This window comes from Narcine bancroftii, chromosome 3, assembly GCF_036971445.1.
Source record: "Narcine bancroftii isolate sNarBan1 chromosome 3, sNarBan1.hap1, whole genome shotgun sequence".
NCBI lineage: Eukaryota > Metazoa > Chordata > Chondrichthyes > Torpediniformes > Narcinidae > Narcine > Narcine bancroftii.
Genome location: NC_091471.1, coordinates 32813848 through 32831103, shown reverse-complemented (window position 1 = coordinate 32831103; position 17256 = coordinate 32813848). Strand labels below are relative to the sequence as shown.

Genomic DNA, 17256 nt, shown 5'->3' with positions numbered 1-17256 from the left:
AGCAAATGAAACCATTTACATTGATAGGAAGGTCTAGATTTGACTGACTCGATGGGTGTGAAAAGACTTCTGAACGGTTTTCTTTCTTGTAAATATTTTCTGGTGGATAAAGTCTATTTTTGGAAAACAAATTGCAGAATTTTGGAATGCAAATTCGCTGTTTGGAACCTTACTGGATCTGGACATGCGTTGCGAAACAATTCGATTGTTTACAGGATCAGCATGAACTTAAAATTAAATATGACTCCAAACCCCAAAGCTTTCCGCAGGGAGGGAGTCCGGATCTCCAGGCGAGGCTCCGGCTGCGCATGCGCGAGGTGGGCAGGGCGGGGCCCCCAGCCCAAGTCTCCACGGCCATTGGTTGAGAGGGGGGGAAGGGGTTTGATGATGGCTCCCGAGGCGGTGTTCACGCTGTTGTACGTGGTCGTGGCCTTCTGCTTCGTCTTGACCCCAACCGAGTTTCGGTCGGCGGGGTTGACCGTGCAGGACCTGCTGTCCGAGCAGCTGGGCAGTGAGCAGCTGGGCTTCGTCCACTACCACCTCCGCAGGACGGCGGCCACGCTGGCCGTGCACTCGGTGCTGCCGCTAGGTCAGCGTTGCTAGGCCGCGGTGTGTGTGTGGGGGTGATGTGGGGTGGGGGGCTGACGGCGGACGGCGATGGAGGGGTCGGTGGACCGCGGGATTGCCCAGAACCTCCACTGGGAATTTGGGGGGAGACGTTGAATGGTGGGTCATGGGCTCGGGAGGGAGGGGTTGTCAGAGGTGCAGTGACTGCAAATTGACCCAGTGGCTCTGTCAGCAGTGAATGAAAATTGAGCCAGTGGGTCTGTCAGCAGGGCTTCCAGCTCAATGCCTTAGTAAAAGAAAATTATAGTTCTCCTCTTTTCCCCCTTACATTTCTGCAGTGACTGATAATTGAGCCAGTGGCTCTGTCAGCAGTGAATGAAAATTGAGCCAGTGGCTCTGTCAGCAGGGCTTCCAGCTCAATGCCTTAGTAAAAGAAAATTATAGTTCTCCTCTTTCCCCCCTCCCCCCCCTTGCATTTCTGCAGTGACTGAAAATTGAGCCAGTGGCTCTGTCAGCAGTGAATGAAAATTGAGCCAGTGGGTCTGAAAGCAGGGCTTCCAGCTCAATGCCTTAGAAAAAGAAAATTATAGTTCTCCTCTTTCCACGCCCCCCCTTGCATTTCTGCAATGACTGAAAATTGAGCCAGTGGCTCTGTCAGCAGTGAATGAAAATTGAGCCAGTGGGTCTGAAAGCAGGGCTTCCAGCTCAATGCCTTAGAAAAAGAAAATTATAGTTCTCCTCTTTCCACCCCCCCCCCTTGCATTTCTGCAATGACTTAAAATTGAGTCAGTCGCTCTGTCAGCAGGGCTTCCTGCTCAATGCCTTAGAAAAAGAAAATTATAGTTCTCCTCTTTTCCCCCTTACATTTTTGCAGTGACTGATAATTGAGCCAGTGGCTCTGTCAGCAGTGAATGAAAATTGAGCCAGTGGGTCTGTCAGCAGGGCTTCCAGCTCAATGCCTTAGAAAAAGAAAATTATAGTTCTCCTCTTTTCCCCCTTACATTTTTGCAGTGACTGCAAATTGAGCCAGTGGCTCTGTCAGCAGTGAATGAAAATTGAGCCAGTGGGTCTGTCAGCAGGGCTTCCTGCTCAATGCCTTAGAAAAAGAAAATTATAGTTCTCCTCTTTTCCCCCTTACATTTCTGCAGTGACTGATAATTGAGCCAGTGGCTCTGTCAGCAGTGAATGAAAATTGAGCCAGTGGCTCTGTCAGCAGGGCTTCCAGCTCAATGCCTTAGTAAAAGAAAATTATAGTTCTCCTCTTTCCCCCCTCCCCCCCTTGCATTTCTGCAGTGACTGAAAATTGAGCCAGTGGCTCTGTCAGCAGTGAATGAAAATTGAGCCAGTGGGTCTGAAAGCAGGGCTTCCAGCTCAATGCCTTAGAAAAAGAAAATTATAGTTCTCCTCTTTCCACGCCCCCCCTTGCATTTCTGCAATGACTGAAAATTGAGCCAGTGGCTCTGTCAGCAGTGAATGAAAATTGAGCCAGTGGGTCTGAAAGCAGGGCTTCCAGCTCAATGCCTTAGAAAAAGAAAATTATAGTTCTCCTCTTTCCACCCCCCCCCCTTGCATTTCTGCAATGACTTAAAATTGAGTCAGTCGCTCTGTCAGCAGGGCTTCCTGCTCAATGCCTTAGAAAAAGAAAATTATAGTTCTCCTCTTTTCCCCCTTACATTTTTGCAGTGACTGATAATTGAGCCAGTGGCTCTGTCAGCAGTGAATGAAAATTGAGCCAGTGGGTCTGTCAGCAGGGCTTCCAGCTCAATGCCTTAGAAAAAGAAAATTATAGTTCTCCTCTTTTCCCCCTTACATTTCTGCAGTGACTGATAATTGAGCCAGTGGCTCTGTCAGCAGTGAATGAAAATTGAGCCAGTGGCTCTGTCAGCAGGGCTTCCAGCTCAATGCCTTAGTAAAAGAAAATTATAGTTCTCCTCTTTCCCCCCTCCCCCCCTTGCATTTCTGCAGTGACTGAAAATTGAGCCAGTGGCTCTGTCAGCAGTGAATGAAAATTGAGCCAGTGGGTCTGAAAGCAGGGCTTCCAGCTCAATGCCTTAGAAAAAGAAAATTATAGTTCTCCTCTTTCCACCCCCCCCCCTTGCATTTCTGCAATGACTTAAAATTGAGTCAGTCGCTCTGTCAGCAGGGCTTCCAGCTCAATGCCTTAGAAAAAGAAAATTATAGTTCTCCTCTTTTCCCCCTTACATTTCTGCAGTGACTGATAATTGAGCCAGTGGCTCTGTCAGCAGTGAATGAAAATTGAGCCAGTGGCTCTGTCAGCAGGGCTTCCAGCTCAATGCCTTAGTAAAAGAAAATTATAGTTCTCCTCTTTCCCCCCTCCCCCCCCTTGCATTTCTGCAGTGACTGAAAATTGAGCCAGTGGCTCTGTCAGCAGTGAATGAAAATTGAGCCAGTGGGTCTGAAAGCAGGGCTTCCAGCTCAATGCCTTAGAAAAAGAAAATTATAGTTCTCCTCTTTCCACCCCCCCCCCCTTGCATTTCTGCAATGACTTAAAATTGAGTCAGTCGCTCTGTCAGCAGGGCTTCCTGCTCAATGCCTTAGAAAAAGAAAATTATCGTTCACCTCTTTTCCCCCTTACATTTCTGCAGTGACTGATAATTGAGCCAGTGGCTCTGTCAGCAGTGAATGAAAATTGAGCCAGTGGGTCTGTCAGCAGGGCTTCCTGCTCAATGCCTTAGAAAAAGAAAATTATAGTTCTCCTCTTTTCCCCCTTACATTTCTGCAGTGACTGATAATTGAGCCAGTGGCTCTGTCAGCAGTGAATGAAAATTGAGCCAGTGGCTCTGTCAGCAGGGCTTCCAGCTCAATGCCTTAGTAAAAGAAAATTATAGTTCTCCTCTTTCCCCCCTCCCCCCCTTGCATTTCTGCAGTGACTGAAAATTGAGCCAGTGGCTCTGTCAGCAGTGAATGAAAATTGAGCCAGTGGGTCTGAAAGCAGGGCTTTCAGCTCAATGCCTTAGAAAAAGAAAATTATAGTTCTCCTCTTTCCACCCCCCCCCCTTGCATTTCTGCAATGACTGAAAATTGAGCCAGTGGCTCTGTCAGCAGTGAATGAAAATTGAGCCAGTGGGTCTGAAAGCAGGGCTTCCAGCTCAATGCCTTAGAAAAAGAAAATTATAGTTCTCTTTCCACCCCCCCCCCTTGCATTTCTGCAATGACTTAAAATTGAGTCAGTCGCTCTGTCAGCAGGGCTTCCTGCTCAATGCCTTAGAAAAAGAAAATTATAGTTCTCCTCTTTTCCCCCTTACATTTCTGCAGTGACTGATAATTGAGCCAGTGGCTCTGTCAGCAGTGAATGAAAATTGAGCCAGTGGGTCTGTCAGCAGGGCTTCCAGCTCAATGCCTTAGAAAAAGAAAATTATAGTTCTCCTCTTTTCCCCCTTACATTTCTGCAGTGACTGATAATTGAGCCAGTGGCTCTGTCAGCAGTGAATGAAAATTGAGCCAGTGGCTCTGTCAGCAGGGCTTCCAGCTCAATGCCTTAGTAAAAGAAAATTATAGTTCTCCTCTTTCCCCCCTCCCCCCCTTGCATTTCTGCAGTGACTGAAAATTGAGCCAGTGGCTCTGTCAGCAGTGAATGAAAATTGAGCCAGTGGGTCTGAAAGCAGGGCTTCCAGCTCAATGCCTTAGAAAAAGAAAATTATAGTTCTCCTCTTTCCACCCCCCCCCCTTGCATTTCTGCAATGACTTAAAATTGAGTCAGTCGCTCTGTCAGCAGGGCTTCCTGCTCAATGCCTTAGAAAAAGAAAATTATAGTTCTCCTCTTTTCCCCCTTACATTTCTGCAGTGACTGATAATTGAGCCAGTGGCTCTGTCAGCAGTGAATGAAAATTGAGCCAGTGGGTCTGTCAGCAGGGCTTCCAGCTCAATGCCTTAGAAAAAGAAAATTATAGTTCTCCTCTTTTCCCCCTTACATTTCTGCAGTGACTGATAATTGAGCCAGTGGCTCTGTCAGCAGTGAATGAAAATTGAGCCAGTGGCTCTGTCAGCAGGGCTTCCAGCTCAATGCCTTAGTAAAAGAAAATTATAGTTCTCCTCTTTCCCCCCTCCCCCCCTTGCATTTCTGCAGTGACTGAAAATTGAGCCAGTGGCTCTGTCAGCAGTGAATGAAAATTGAGCCAGTGGGTCTGAAAGCAGGGCTTCCAGCTCAATGCCTTAGAAAAAGAAAATTATAGTTCTCCTCTTTCCACGCCCCCCCTTGCATTTCTGCAATGACTGAAAATTGAGCCAGTGGCTCTGTCAGCAGTGAATGAAAATTGAGCCAGTGGGTCTGAAAGCAGGGCTTCCAGCTCAATGCCTTAGAAAAAGAAAATTATAGTTCTCCTCTTTCCACCCCCCCCCCTTGCATTTCTGCAATGACTTAAAATTGAGTCAGTCGCTCTGTCAGCAGGGCTTCCTGCTCAATGCCTTAGAAAAAGAAAATTATAGTTCTCCTCTTTTCCCCCTTACATTTCTGCAGTGACTGATAATTGAGCCAGTGGCTCTGTCAGCAGTGAATGAAAATTGAGCCAGTGGCTCTGTCAGCAGGGCTTCCAGCTCAATGCCTTAGTAAAAGAAAATTATAGTTCTCCTCTTTCCCCCCTCCCCCCCTTGCATTTCTGCAGTGACTGAAAATTGAGCCAGTGGCTCTGTCAGCAGTGAATGAAAATTGTGCCAGTGGGTCTGAAAGCAGGGCTTCCAGCTCAATGCCTTAGAAAAAGAAAATTATAGTTCTCCTCTTTCCACCCCCCCCCTTGCATTTCTGCAATGACTTAAAATTGAGTCAGTCGCTCTGTCAGCAGGGCTTCCAGCTCAATGCCTTAGAAAAAGAAAATTATAGTTCTCCTCTTTTCCCCCTTACATTTCTGCAGTGACTGATAATTGAGCCAGTGGCTCTGTCAGCAGTGAATGAAAATTGAGCCAGTGGCTCTGTCAGCAGGGCTTCCAGCTCAATGCCTTAGTAAAAGAAAATTATAGTTCTCCTCTTTCCCCCCTCCCCCCCCTTGCATTTCTGCAGTGACTGAAAATTGAGCCAGTGGCTCTGTCAGCAGTGAATGAAAATTGAGCCAGTGGGTCTGAAAGCAGGGCTTCCAGCTCAATGCCTTAGAAAAAGAAAATTATAGTTCTCCTCTTTCCACCCCCCCCCCCTTGCATTTCTGCAATGACTTAAAATTGAGTCAGTCGCTCTGTCAGCAGGGCTTCCTGCTCAATGCCTTAGAAAAAGAAAATTATAGTTCTCCTCTTTTCCCCCTTACATTTCTGCAGTGACTGATAATTGAGCCAGTGGCTCTGTCAGCAGTGAATGAAAATTGAGCCAGTGGCTCTGTCAGCAGGGCTTCCAGCTCAATGCCTTAGTAAAAGAAAATTATAGTTCTCCTCTTTCCCCCCTCCCCCCCTTGCATTTCTGCAGTGACTGAAAATTGAGCCAGTGGCTCTGTCAGCAGTGAATGAAAATTGAGCCAGTGGGTCTGAAAGCAGGGCTTTCAGCTCAATGCCTTAGAAAAAGAAAATTATAGTTCTCCTCTTTCCACCCCCCCCCCCCCTTGCATTTCTGCAATGACTGAAAATTGAGCCAGTGGCTCTGTCAGCAGTGAATGAAAATTGAGCCAGTGGGTCTGAAAGCAGGGCTTCCAGCTCAATGCCTTAGAAAAAGAAAATTATAGTTCTCCTCTTTCCACCCCCCCCCTTGCATTTCTGCAATGACTTAAAATTGAGTCAGTCGCTCTGTCAGCAGGGCTTCCTGCTCAATGCCTTAGAAAAAGAAAATTATAGTTCTCCTCTTTTCCCCCTTACATTTCTGCAGTGACTGATAATTGAGCCAGTGGCTCTGTCAGCAGTGAATGAAAATTGAGCCAGTGGGTCTGTCAGCAGGGCTTCCAGCTCAATGCCTTAGAAAAAGAAAATTATAGTTCTCCTCTTTTCCCCCTTACATTTCTGCAGTGACTGATAATTGAGCCAGTGGCTCTGTCAGCAGTGAATGAAAATTGAGCCAGTGGCTCTGTCAGCAGGGCTTCCAGCTCAATGCCTTAGTAAAAGAAAATTATAGTTCTCCTCTTTCCCCCCTCCCCCCCTTGCATTTCTGCAGTGACTGAAAATTGAGCCAGTGGCTCTGTCAGCAGTGAATGAAAATTGAGCCAGTGGGTCTGAAAGCAGGGCTTCCAGCTCAATGCCTTAGAAAAAGAAAATTATAGTTCTCCTCTTTCCACCCCCCCCCTTGCATTTCTGCAATGACTTAAAATTGAGTCAGTCGCTCTGTCAGCAGGGCTTCCTGCTCAATGCCTTAGAAAAAGAAAATTATAGTTCTCCTCTTTTCCCCCTTACATTTCTGCAGTGACTGATAATTGAGCCAGTGGCTCTGTCAGCAGTGAATGAAAATTGAGCCAGTGGGTCTGTCAGCAGGGCTTCCAGCTCAATGCCTTAGAAAAAGAAAATTATAGTTCTCCTCTTTTCCCCCTTACATTTCTGCAGTGACTGATAATTGAGCCAGTGGCTCTGTCAGCAGTGAATGAAAATTGAGCCAGTGGCTCTGTCAGCAGGGCTTCCAGCTCAATGCCTTAGTAAAAGAAAATTATAGTTCTCCTCTTTCCCCCCTCCCCCCCTTGCATTTCTGCAGTGACTGAAAATTGAGCCAGTGGCTCTGTCAGCAGTGAATGAAAATTGAGCCAGTGGGTCTGAAAGCAGGGCTTCCAGCTCAATGCCTTAGAAAAAGAAAATTATAGTTCTCCTCTTTCCACGCCCCCCCTTGCATTTCTGCAATGACTGAAAATTGAGCCAGTGGCTCTGTCAGCAGTGAATGAAAATTGAGCCAGTGGGTCTGAAAGCAGGGCTTCCAGCTCAATGCCTTAGAAAAAGAAAATTATAGTTCTCCTCTTTCCACCCCCCCCCTTGCATTTCTGCAATGACTTAAAATTGAGTCAGTCGCTCTGTCAGCAGGGCTTCCTGCTCAATGCCTTAGAAAAAGAAAATTATAGTTCTCCTCTTTTCCCCCTTACATTTTTGCAGTGACTGATAATTGAGCCAGTGGCTCTGTCAGCAGTGAATGAAAATTGAGCCAGTGGGTCTGTCAGCAGGGCTTCCAGCTCAATGCCTTAGAAAAAGAAAATTATAGTTCTCCTCTTTTCCCCCTTACATTTCTGCAGTGACTGATAATTGAGCCAGTGGCTCTGTCAGCAGTGAATGAAAATTGAGCCAGTGGCTCTGTCAGCAGGGCTTCCAGCTCAATGCCTTAGTAAAAGAAAATTATAGTTCTCCTCTTTCCCCCCTCCCCCCCTTGCATTTCTGCAGTGACTGAAAATTGAGCCAGTGGCTCTGTCAGCAGTGAATGAAAATTGAGCCAGTGGGTCTGTCAGCAGGGCTTCCTGCTCAATGCCTTAGAAAAAGAAAATTATAGTTCTCCTCTTTTCCTCCTTACATTTCTGCAGTGACTGATAATTGAGCCAGTGGCTCTGTCAGCAGTGAATGAAAATTGAGCCAGTGGGTCTGTCAGCAGGGCTTCCAGCTCAATGCCTTAGAAAAAGAAAATTATAGTTCTCCTCTTTTCCCCCTTACATTTCTGCAGTGACTGATAATTGAGCCAGTGGCTCTGTCAGCAGTGAATGAAAATTGAGCCAGTGGCTCTGTCAGCAGGGCTTCCAGCTCAATGCCTTAGTAAAAGAAAATTATAGTTCTCCTCTTTCCCCCCTCCCCCCCTTGCATTTCTGCAGTGACTGAAAATTGAGCCAGTGGCTCTGTCAGCAGTGAATGAAAATTGAGCCAGTGGGTCTGAAAGCAGGGCTTTCAGCTCAATGCCTTAGAAAAAGAAAATTATAGTTCTCCTCTTTCCACCCCCCCCCCCTTGCATTTCTGCAATGACTGAAAATTGAGCCAGTGGCTCTGTCAGCAGTGAATGAAAATTGAGCCAGTGGGTCTGAAAGCAGGGCTTCCAGCTCAATGCCTTAGAAAAAGAAAATTATAGTTCTCCTCTTTCCACCCCCCCCCTTGCATTTCTGCAATGACTTAAAATTGAGTCAGTCGCTCTGTCAGCAGGGCTTCCTGCTCAATGCCTTAGAAAAAGAAAATTATAGTTCTCCTCTTTTCCCCCTTACATTTCTGCAGTGACTGATAATTGAGCCAGTGGCTCTGTCAGCAGTGAATGAAAATTGAGCCAGTGGGTCTGTCAGCAGGGCTTCCAGCTCAATGCCTTAGAAAAAGAAAATTATAGTTCTCCTCTTTTCCCCCTTACATTTCTGCAGTGACTGATAATTGAGCCAGTGGCTCTGTCAGCAGTGAATGAAAATTGAGCCAGTGGCTCTGTCAGCAGGGCTTCCAGCTCAATGCCTTAGTAAAAGAAAATTATAGTTCTCCTCTTTCCCCCCTCCCCCCCTTGCATTTCTGCAGTGACTGAAAATTGAGCCAGTGGCTCTGTCAGCAGTGAATGAAAATTGAGCCAGTGGGTCTGAAAGCAGGGCTTCCAGCTCAATGCCTTAGAAAAAGAAAATTATAGTTCTCCTCTTTCCACCCCCCCCCTTGCATTTCTGCAATGACTTAAAATTGAGTCAGTCGCTCTGTCAGCAGGGCTTCCTGCTCAATGCCTTAGAAAAAGAAAATTATCGTTCACCTCTTTTCCCCCTTACATTTCTGCAGTGACTGATAATTGAGCCAGTGGCTCTGTCAGCAGTGAATGAAAATTGAGCCAGTGGGTCTGTCAGCAGGGCTTCCTGCTCAATGCCTTAGAAAAAGAAAATTATAGTTCTCCTCTTTTCCCCCTTACATTTCTGCAGTGACTGATAATTGAGCCAGTGGCTCTGTCAGCAGTGAATGAAAATTGAGCCAGTGGGTCTGTCAGCAGGGCTTCCAGCTCAATGCCTTAGAAAAAGAAAATTATAGTTCTCCTCTTTTCCCCCTTACATTTCTGCAGTGACTGATAATTGAGCCAGTGGCTCTGTCAGCAGTGAATGAAAATTGAGCCAGTGGCTCTGTCAGCAGGGCTTCCAGCTCAATGCCTTAGTAAAAGAAAATTATAGTTCTCCTCTTTCCCCCCTCCCCCCCTTGCATTTCTGCAGTGACTGAAAATTGAGCCAGTGGCTCTGTCAGCAGTGAATGAAAATTGAGCCAGTGGGTCTGAAAGCAGGGCTTCCAGCTCAATGCCTTAGAAAAAGAAAATTATAGTTCTCCTCTTTTCCCCCTTACATTTCTGCAGTGACTGATAATTGAGCCAGTGGCTCTGTCAGCAGTGAATGAAAATTGAGCCAGTGGGTCTGTCAGCAGGGCTTCCTGCTCAATGCCTTAGAAAAAGAAAATTATAGTTCACCTCTTTTCCCCCTTACATTTCTGCAGTGACTGATAATTGAGCCAGTGGCTCTGTCAGCAGTGAATGAAAATTGAGCCAGTGGCTCTGTCAGCAGGGCTTCCAGCTCAATGCCTTAGTAAAAGAAAATTATAGTTCTCCTCTTTCCCCCCCTCCCCCCCTTGCATTTCTGCAGTGACTGATAATTGAGCCAGTGGGTCTGAAAGCAGGGCTTCCAGCTCAATGCCTTAGAAAAAGAAAATTATAGTTCTCCTCTTTCCACCCCCCCCCTTGCATTTCTGCAATGACTTAAAATTGAGTCAGTCGCTCTGTCAGCAGGGCTTCCTGCTCAATGCCTTAGAAAAAGAAAATTATCGTTCACCTCTTTTCCCCCTTACATTTCTGCAGTGACTGATAATTGAGCCAGTGGCTCTGTCAGCAGTGAATGAAAATTGAGCCAGTGGGTCTGTCAGCAGGGCTTCCTGCTCAATGCCTTAGAAAAAGAAAATTATAGTTCTCCTCTTTTCCCCCTTACATTTCTGCAGTGACTGATAATTGAGCCAGTGGCTCTGTCAGCAGTGAATGAAAATTGAGCCAGTGGGTCTGTCAGCAGGGCTTCCAGCTCAATGCCTTAGAAAAAGAAAATTATAGTTCTCCTCTTTTCCCCCTTACATTTCTGCAGTGACTGATAATTGAGCCAGTGGCTCTGTCAGCAGTGAATGAAAATTGAGCCAGTGGCTCTGTCAGCAGGGCTTCCAGCTCAATGCCTTAGTAAAAGAAAATTATAGTTCTCCTCTTTCCCCCTCCCCCCCTTGCATTTCTGCAGTGACTGAAAATTGAGCCAGTGGCTCTGTCAGCAGTGAATGAAAATTGAGCCAGTGGGTCTGAAAGCAGGGCTTCCAGCTCAATGCCTTAGAAAAAGAAAATTATAGTTCTCCTCTTTTCCCCCTTACATTTCTGCAGTGACTGATAATTGAGCCTGTGGCTCTGTCAGCAGTGAATGAAAATTGAGCCAGTGGGTCTGTCAGCAGGGCTTCCTGCTCAATGCCTTAGAAAAAGAAAATTATAGTTCACCTCTTTTCCCCCTTACATTTCTGCAGTGACTGATAATTGAGCCAGTGGCTCTGTCAGCAGTGAATGAAAATTGAGCCAGTGGCTCTGTCAGCAGGGCTTCCAGCTCAATGCCTTAGTAAAAGAAAATTATAGTTCTCCTCTTTCCCCCCCTCCCCCCCTTGCATTTCTGCAGTGACTGAAAATTGAGCCAGTGACTCTGTCAGCAGTGAATGAAAATTGAGCCAGTGGGTCTGAAAGCAGGGCTTCCAGCTCAATGCCTTAGAAAAAGAAAATTATAGTTCTCCTCTTTCCACCCCCCCCCCCTTGCATTTCTGCAATGACTTAAAATTGAGTCAGTCGCTCTGTCAGCAGGGCTTCCAGCTCAATGCCTTAGAAAAAGAAAATTATAGTTCTCCTCTTTTCCCCCTTACATTTCTGCAGTGACTGATAATTGAGCCAGTGGCTCTGTCAGCAGTGAATGAAAATTGAGCCAGTGGCTCTGTCAGCAGGGCTTTCAGCTCAATGCCTTAGAAAAAGAAAATTATAGTTCTCCTCTTTCCACCCCCCCCCCCCTTGCATTTCTGCAATGACTGAAAATTGAGCCAGTGGCTCTGTCAGCAGTGAATGAAAATTGAGCCAGTGGGTCTGAAAGCAGGGCTTCCAGCTCAATGCCTTAGAAAAAGAAAATTATAGTTCTCCTCTTTCCACCCCCCCCCTTGCATTTCTGCAATGACTTAAAATTGAGTCAGTCGCTCTGTCAGCAGGGCTTCCTGCTCAATGCCTTAGAAAAAGAAAATTATAGTTCTCCTCTTTTCCCCCTTACATTTCTGCAGTGACTGATAATTGAGCCAGTGGCTCTGTCAGCAGTGAATGAAAATTGAGCCAGTGGCTCTGTCAGCAGGGCTTCCAGCTCAATGCCTTAGTAAAAGAAAATTATAGTTCTCCTCTTTCCCCCCTCCCCCCCTTGCATTTCTGCAGTGACTGAAAATTGAGCCAGTGGCTCTGTCAGCAGTGAATGAAAATTGAGCCAGTGGGTCTGAAAGCAGGGATTCCAGCTCAATGCCTTAGAAAAAGAAAATTATAGTTCTCCTCTTTCCACCCCCCCCCCCCTTGCATTTCTGCAATGACTTAAAATTGAGTCAGTCGCTCTGTCAGCAGGGCTTCCTGCTCAGTGCCTTAGAAAAAGAAAATTATCTTTCACCTCTTTTCCCCCTTACATTTCTGCAGTGACTGATAATTGAGCCAGTGGCTCTGTCAGCAGTGAATGAAAATTGAGCCAGTGGGTCTGTCAGCAGGGCTTCTTGCTCAATGCCTTAGAAAAAGAAAATTATAGTTCTCCTCTTTTCCCCCTTACATTTCTGCAGTGACTGATAATTGAGCCTGTGGCTCTGTCAGCAGTGAATGAAAATTGAGCCAGTGGCTCTGTCAGCAGGGCTTCCAGCTCAATGCCTTAGTAAAAGAAAATTATAGTTCTCCTCTTTCCCCCCTCCCCCCTTGCATTTCTGTAGTGACTGAAAATTGAGCCAGTGGCTCTGTCAGCAGTGAATGAAAATTGAGCCAGTGGGTCTGAAAGCAGGGCTTTCAGCTCAATGCCTTAGAAAAAGAAAATTATAGTTCTCCTCTTTCCACCCCCCCCCCTTGCATTTCTGCAATGACTGAAAATTGAGCCAGTGGCTCTGTCAGCAGTGAATGAAAATTGAGCCAGTGGGTCTGAAAGCAGGGCTTCCAGCTCAATGCCTTAGAAAAAGAAAATTATAGTTCTCCTCTTTCCACCCCCCCCCTTGCATTTCTGCAATGACTTAAAATTGAGTCAGTCGCTCTGTCAGCAGGGCTTCCTGCTCAATGCCTTAGAAAAAGAAAATTATAGTTCTCCTCTTTTCCCCCTTACATTTCTGCAGTGACTGATAATTGAGCCAGTGGCTCTGTCAGCAGTGAATGAAAATTGAGCCAGTGGGTCTGTCAGCAGGGCTTCCAGCTCAATGCCTTAGAAAAAGAAAATTATAGTTCTCCTCTTTTCCCCCTTACATTTCTGCAGTGACTGATAATTGAGCCAGTGGCTCTGTCAGCAGTGAATGAAAATTGAGCCAGTGGCTCTGTCAGCAGGGCTTCCAGCTCAATGCCTTAGTAAAAGAAAATTATAGTTCTCCTCTTTCCCCCCTCCCCCCCTTGCATTTCTGCAGTGACTGAAAATTGAGCCAGTGGCTCTGTCAGCAGTGAATGAAAATTGAGCCAGTGGGTCTGAAAGCAGGGCTTCCAGCTCAGTGCCTTAGAAAAAGAAAATTATAGTTCTCCTCTTTCCACCCCCCCCCCTTGCATTTCTGCAATGACTTAAAATTGAGTCAGTCGCTCTGTCAGCAGGGCTTCCTGCTCAATGCCTTAGAAAAAGAAAATTATCGTTCACCTCTTTTCCCCCTTACATTTCTGCAGTGACTGATAATTGAGCCAGTGGCTCTGTCAGCAGTGAATGAAAATTGAGCCAGTGGGTCTGTCAGCAGGGCTTCCTGCTCAATGCCTTAGAAAAAGAAAATTATAGTTCTCCTCTTTTCCCCCTTACATTTCTGCAGTGACTGATAATTGAGCCAGTGGCTCTGTCAGCAGTGAATGAAAATTGAGCCAGTGGGTCTGTCAGCAGGGCTTCCAGCTCAATGCCTTAGAAAAAGAAAATTATAGTTCTCCTCTTTTCCCCCTTACATTTCTGCAGTGACTGATAATTGAGCCAGTGGCTCTGTCAGCAGTGAATGAAAATTGAGCCAGTGGCTCTGTCAGCAGGGCTTCCAGCTCAATGCCTTAGTAAAAGAAAATTATAGTTCTCCTCTTTCCCCCCTCCCCCCCTTGCATTTCTGCAGTGACTGAAAATTGAGCCAGTGGCTCTGTCAGCAGTGAATGAAAATTGAGCCAGTGGGTCTGAAAGCAGGGCTTCCAGCTCAATGCCTTAGAAAAAGAAAATTATAGTTCTCCTCTTTTCCCCCTTACATTTCTGCAGTGACTGATAATTGAGCCAGTGGCTCTGTCAGCAGTGAATGAAAATTGAGCCAGTGGGTCTGTCAGCAGGGCTTCCTGCTCAATGCCTTAGAAAAAGAAAATTATAGTTCACCTCTTTTCCCCCTTACATTTCTGCAGTGACTGATAATTGAGCCAGTGGCTCTGTCAGCAGTGAATGAAAATTGAGCCAGTGGCTCTGTCAGCAGGGCTTCCAGCTCAATGCCTTAGTAAAAGAAAATTATAGTTCTCCTCTTTCCCCCCCTCCCCCCCTTGCATTTCTGCAGTGACTGAAAATTGAGCCAGTGACTCTGTCAGCAGTGAATGAAAATTGAGCCAGTGGGTCTGAAAGCAGGGCTTCCAGCTCAATGCCTTAGAAAAAGAAAATTATAGTTCTCCTCTTTTCCCCCTTACATTTCTGCAGTGACTGATAATTGAGCCAGTGGCTCTGTCAGCAGTGAATGAAAATTGAGCCAGTGGGTCTGTCAGCAGGGCTTCCTGCTCAATGCCTTAGAAAAAGAAAATTATAGTTCACCTCTTTTCCCCCTTGCATTTCTACAGTGACTGATAATTGAGCCAGTGGGTCTGTCAGCAGTGAATGAAAATTGAGCCAGTGGGTCTGAAAGCAGGGCTTCCAGCTCAATGCCTTGGAAAAAGAATATTATAGTTCTCCTCTTTCCGCCCCTTGCATTTCTGCAGTGACTGATAATTGAGCCAGTGGCTCTGTCAGCAGTGAATGAAAATTTAGCCAGTGGGTCTGAAAGCAGGGCTTCCAGCTCAATGCCTTAGAAAAAGAAAATTATAGTTCTCCTCTTTTCCCCCTTACATTTCTGCAGTGACTGATAATTGAGCCAGTGGCTCTGTCAAAAGTGAATGAAAATTGAGCCAGTGGGTCTGTCAGCAGGGCTTCCAGCTCAATGCCTTGAAAAAAGAATATTATAGTTCACCTCTTTTCCCCCTTGCATTTCTGCAGTGACTGATAATTGAGCCAGTGGGTCTGTCAGCAGTGAATGAAAATTGAGCCAGTGGGTCTGAAAGCAGGGCTTCCAGCTCAATGCCTTGGAAAAAGAATATTATAGTTCTCCTCTTTCCCCCCTTGCATTTCTGCAGTGACTGATAATTGAACCAGTGGGTCTGTCAGCAGTGAATGAAAATTGAGCCAGTGGGTCTGTCAGCAGGGCTTCCAGCTCAATGCCTGAGAAAAAGAAAATTATAGTTCACCTCTTTTCCCCCTTGCATTTCTACAGTGACTGATAATTGAGCCAGTGGGTCTGTCAGCAGGGCTTCCAGCTCAATGCCTTGGAAAAAGAATATTATAGTTCTCCTCTTTCCCCCCTTGCATTTCTGCAGTGACTGATAATTGAACCAGTGGGTCTGTCAGCAGTGAATGAAAATTGAGCCAGTGGGTCTGTCAGCAGGGCTTCCAGCTCAATGCCTGAGAAAAAGAAAATTATAGTTCACCTCTTTTCCCCCTTGCATTTCTACAGTGACTGATAATTGAGCCAGTGGGTCTGTCAGCAGTGAATGAAAATTGAGCCAGTGGCTCTGTCAGCAGGGCTTCCAGCTCAATGCCTGAGAAAAAGAAAATTATAGTTCACCTCTTTTCCCCCTTGCATTTCTACAGTGACTGATAATTGAGCCAGTGGCTCTGTCAGCAGTGAATGAAAATTGAGCTAGTGGGTCTGAAAGCAGGGCTTCCAGCTCAATGCCTGAGAAAAAGAAAATTATAGTTCACCTCTTTTCCCCCTTGCATTTCTGCAGTGACTGATAATTGAGCCAGTGGGTCTGTCAGCAGTGAATGAAAATTGAGCCAGTGGGTCTGTCAGCAGGGCTTCCAGCTCAATGCCTGAGAAAAAGAAAATTATAGTTCACCTCTTTTCCCCCTTGCATTTCTACAGTGACTGATAATTGAGCCAGTGGGTCTGTCAGCAGGGCTTCCAGCTCAATGCCTTGGAAAAAGAATATTATAGTTCTCCTCTTTCCCCCCTTGCATTTCTGCAGTGACTGATAATTGAACCAGTGGGTCTGTCAGCAGTGAAAGAAAATTGAGCCAGTGGGTCTGTCAGCAGGGCTTCCAGCTCAATGCCTGAGAAAAAGAAAATTATAGTTCACCTCTTTTCCCCCTTGCATTTCTACAGTGACTGATAATTGAGCCAGTGGGTCTGTCAGCAGGGCTTCCAGCTCAATGCCTGAGAAAAAGAAAATTATAGTTCACCTCTTTTCCCCCTTGCATTTCTGCAGTGACTGATAATTGAGCCAGTGGCTCTGTCAGCAGTGAATGAAAATTGAGCCAGTGGGTCTGAAAGCAGGGCTTCCAGCTCAATGCCTGAGAAAAAGAAAATTATAGTTCACCTCTTTTCCCCCTTGCATTTCTACAGTGACTGATAATTGAGCCAGTGGGTCTGTCAGCAGGGCTTCCAGCTCAATGCCTTGGAAAAAGAATATTATAGTTCACCTCTTTTCCCCCTTGCATTTCTGCAGTGACTGATAATTGAGCCAGTGGGTCTGTCAGCAGGACTTCCTGCTCAATGCCTTGGAAAAAGAAAATTATAGTTCTTCTCTTTCCACCCCCCCCCCCCCTTGCATTTCTCCAGTGACTGAAAATTGAGTCAGTCGCTCTGTCAGCAGGGCTTCCTGCTCAATGCCTGAGAAAAAGAAAATTATAGTTCTCCTCTTTTCCCCCTTACATTTCTGCAGTGACTGATAATTGAGCCAGTGGCTCTGTCAGCAGTGAATGAAAATTGAGCCAGTGGGTCTGTCAGCAGGGCTTCCTGCTCAATGTCTTAGAAAAAGAAAATTATAGTTCACCTCTTTTCCCCCTTGCATTTCTGCAGTGACTGATAATTGAACCAGTGGCTCTGTCAGCAGGGCTTCCAGCTCAATGCCTTAGTAAAAGAAAATTATAGTTCTCCTCTTTCCCCCCCTCCCCCCCTTGCATTTGTGCAGTGACTGAAAATTGAGCCAGTGGCTCGGTCAGCAGGGCTTTCTGCTCAATGCCATAGAAAAAGAAAATTATAGTTCACCTCTTTTCCCCCCTTGCATTTCTGTAGCATGGAATAGATCATTTCAGCCATGAATTAACTCCTGGCATTGGATCAGAATCACATCTTTGTTCTGATGAAAAGACTTTAATTTAGTTTCTCTTTCCATAGATCCTATTTTATTTGCTTAACAGCATTTTGTTTTTATTTTTTATAATTTTAGCTCGTTTAAATTTAGCCTGTGTACCAATTTTTATGTTGCTGTCAACTGATTATTGTATGCCAGTTTTAATGTGTTTTCTGCTCAACTTCTGTAAAATGATTCATGTTTTAATGTTGATTTTATTTGTCATGGGGTGAGAAGGATTATTCTGAGAGCAGGTTAACACATGAACTCCCAAGTTCTTGCATCTG

General features: G+C 45.8%; 1 protein-coding gene across 1 annotated transcript in view; it reads left to right on the top strand.

The window, feature by feature from the left end:
- The first annotated feature begins 360 nt into the window (after positions 1 to 360).
- The window catches only part of tmem129 (transmembrane protein 129, E3 ubiquitin protein ligase), a 27535-nt gene continuing 10639 nt past the window's right edge, over positions 361 to 17256 (top strand). Inside the window, exon 1 of the mRNA XM_069923756.1 lies at positions 361 to 589. Within this exon, the coding sequence (XP_069779857.1) occupies positions 385 to 589 (205 nt within the window). The 5' untranslated portion in view covers positions 361 to 384. The remainder of the gene's footprint in view (positions 590 to 17256) is intronic.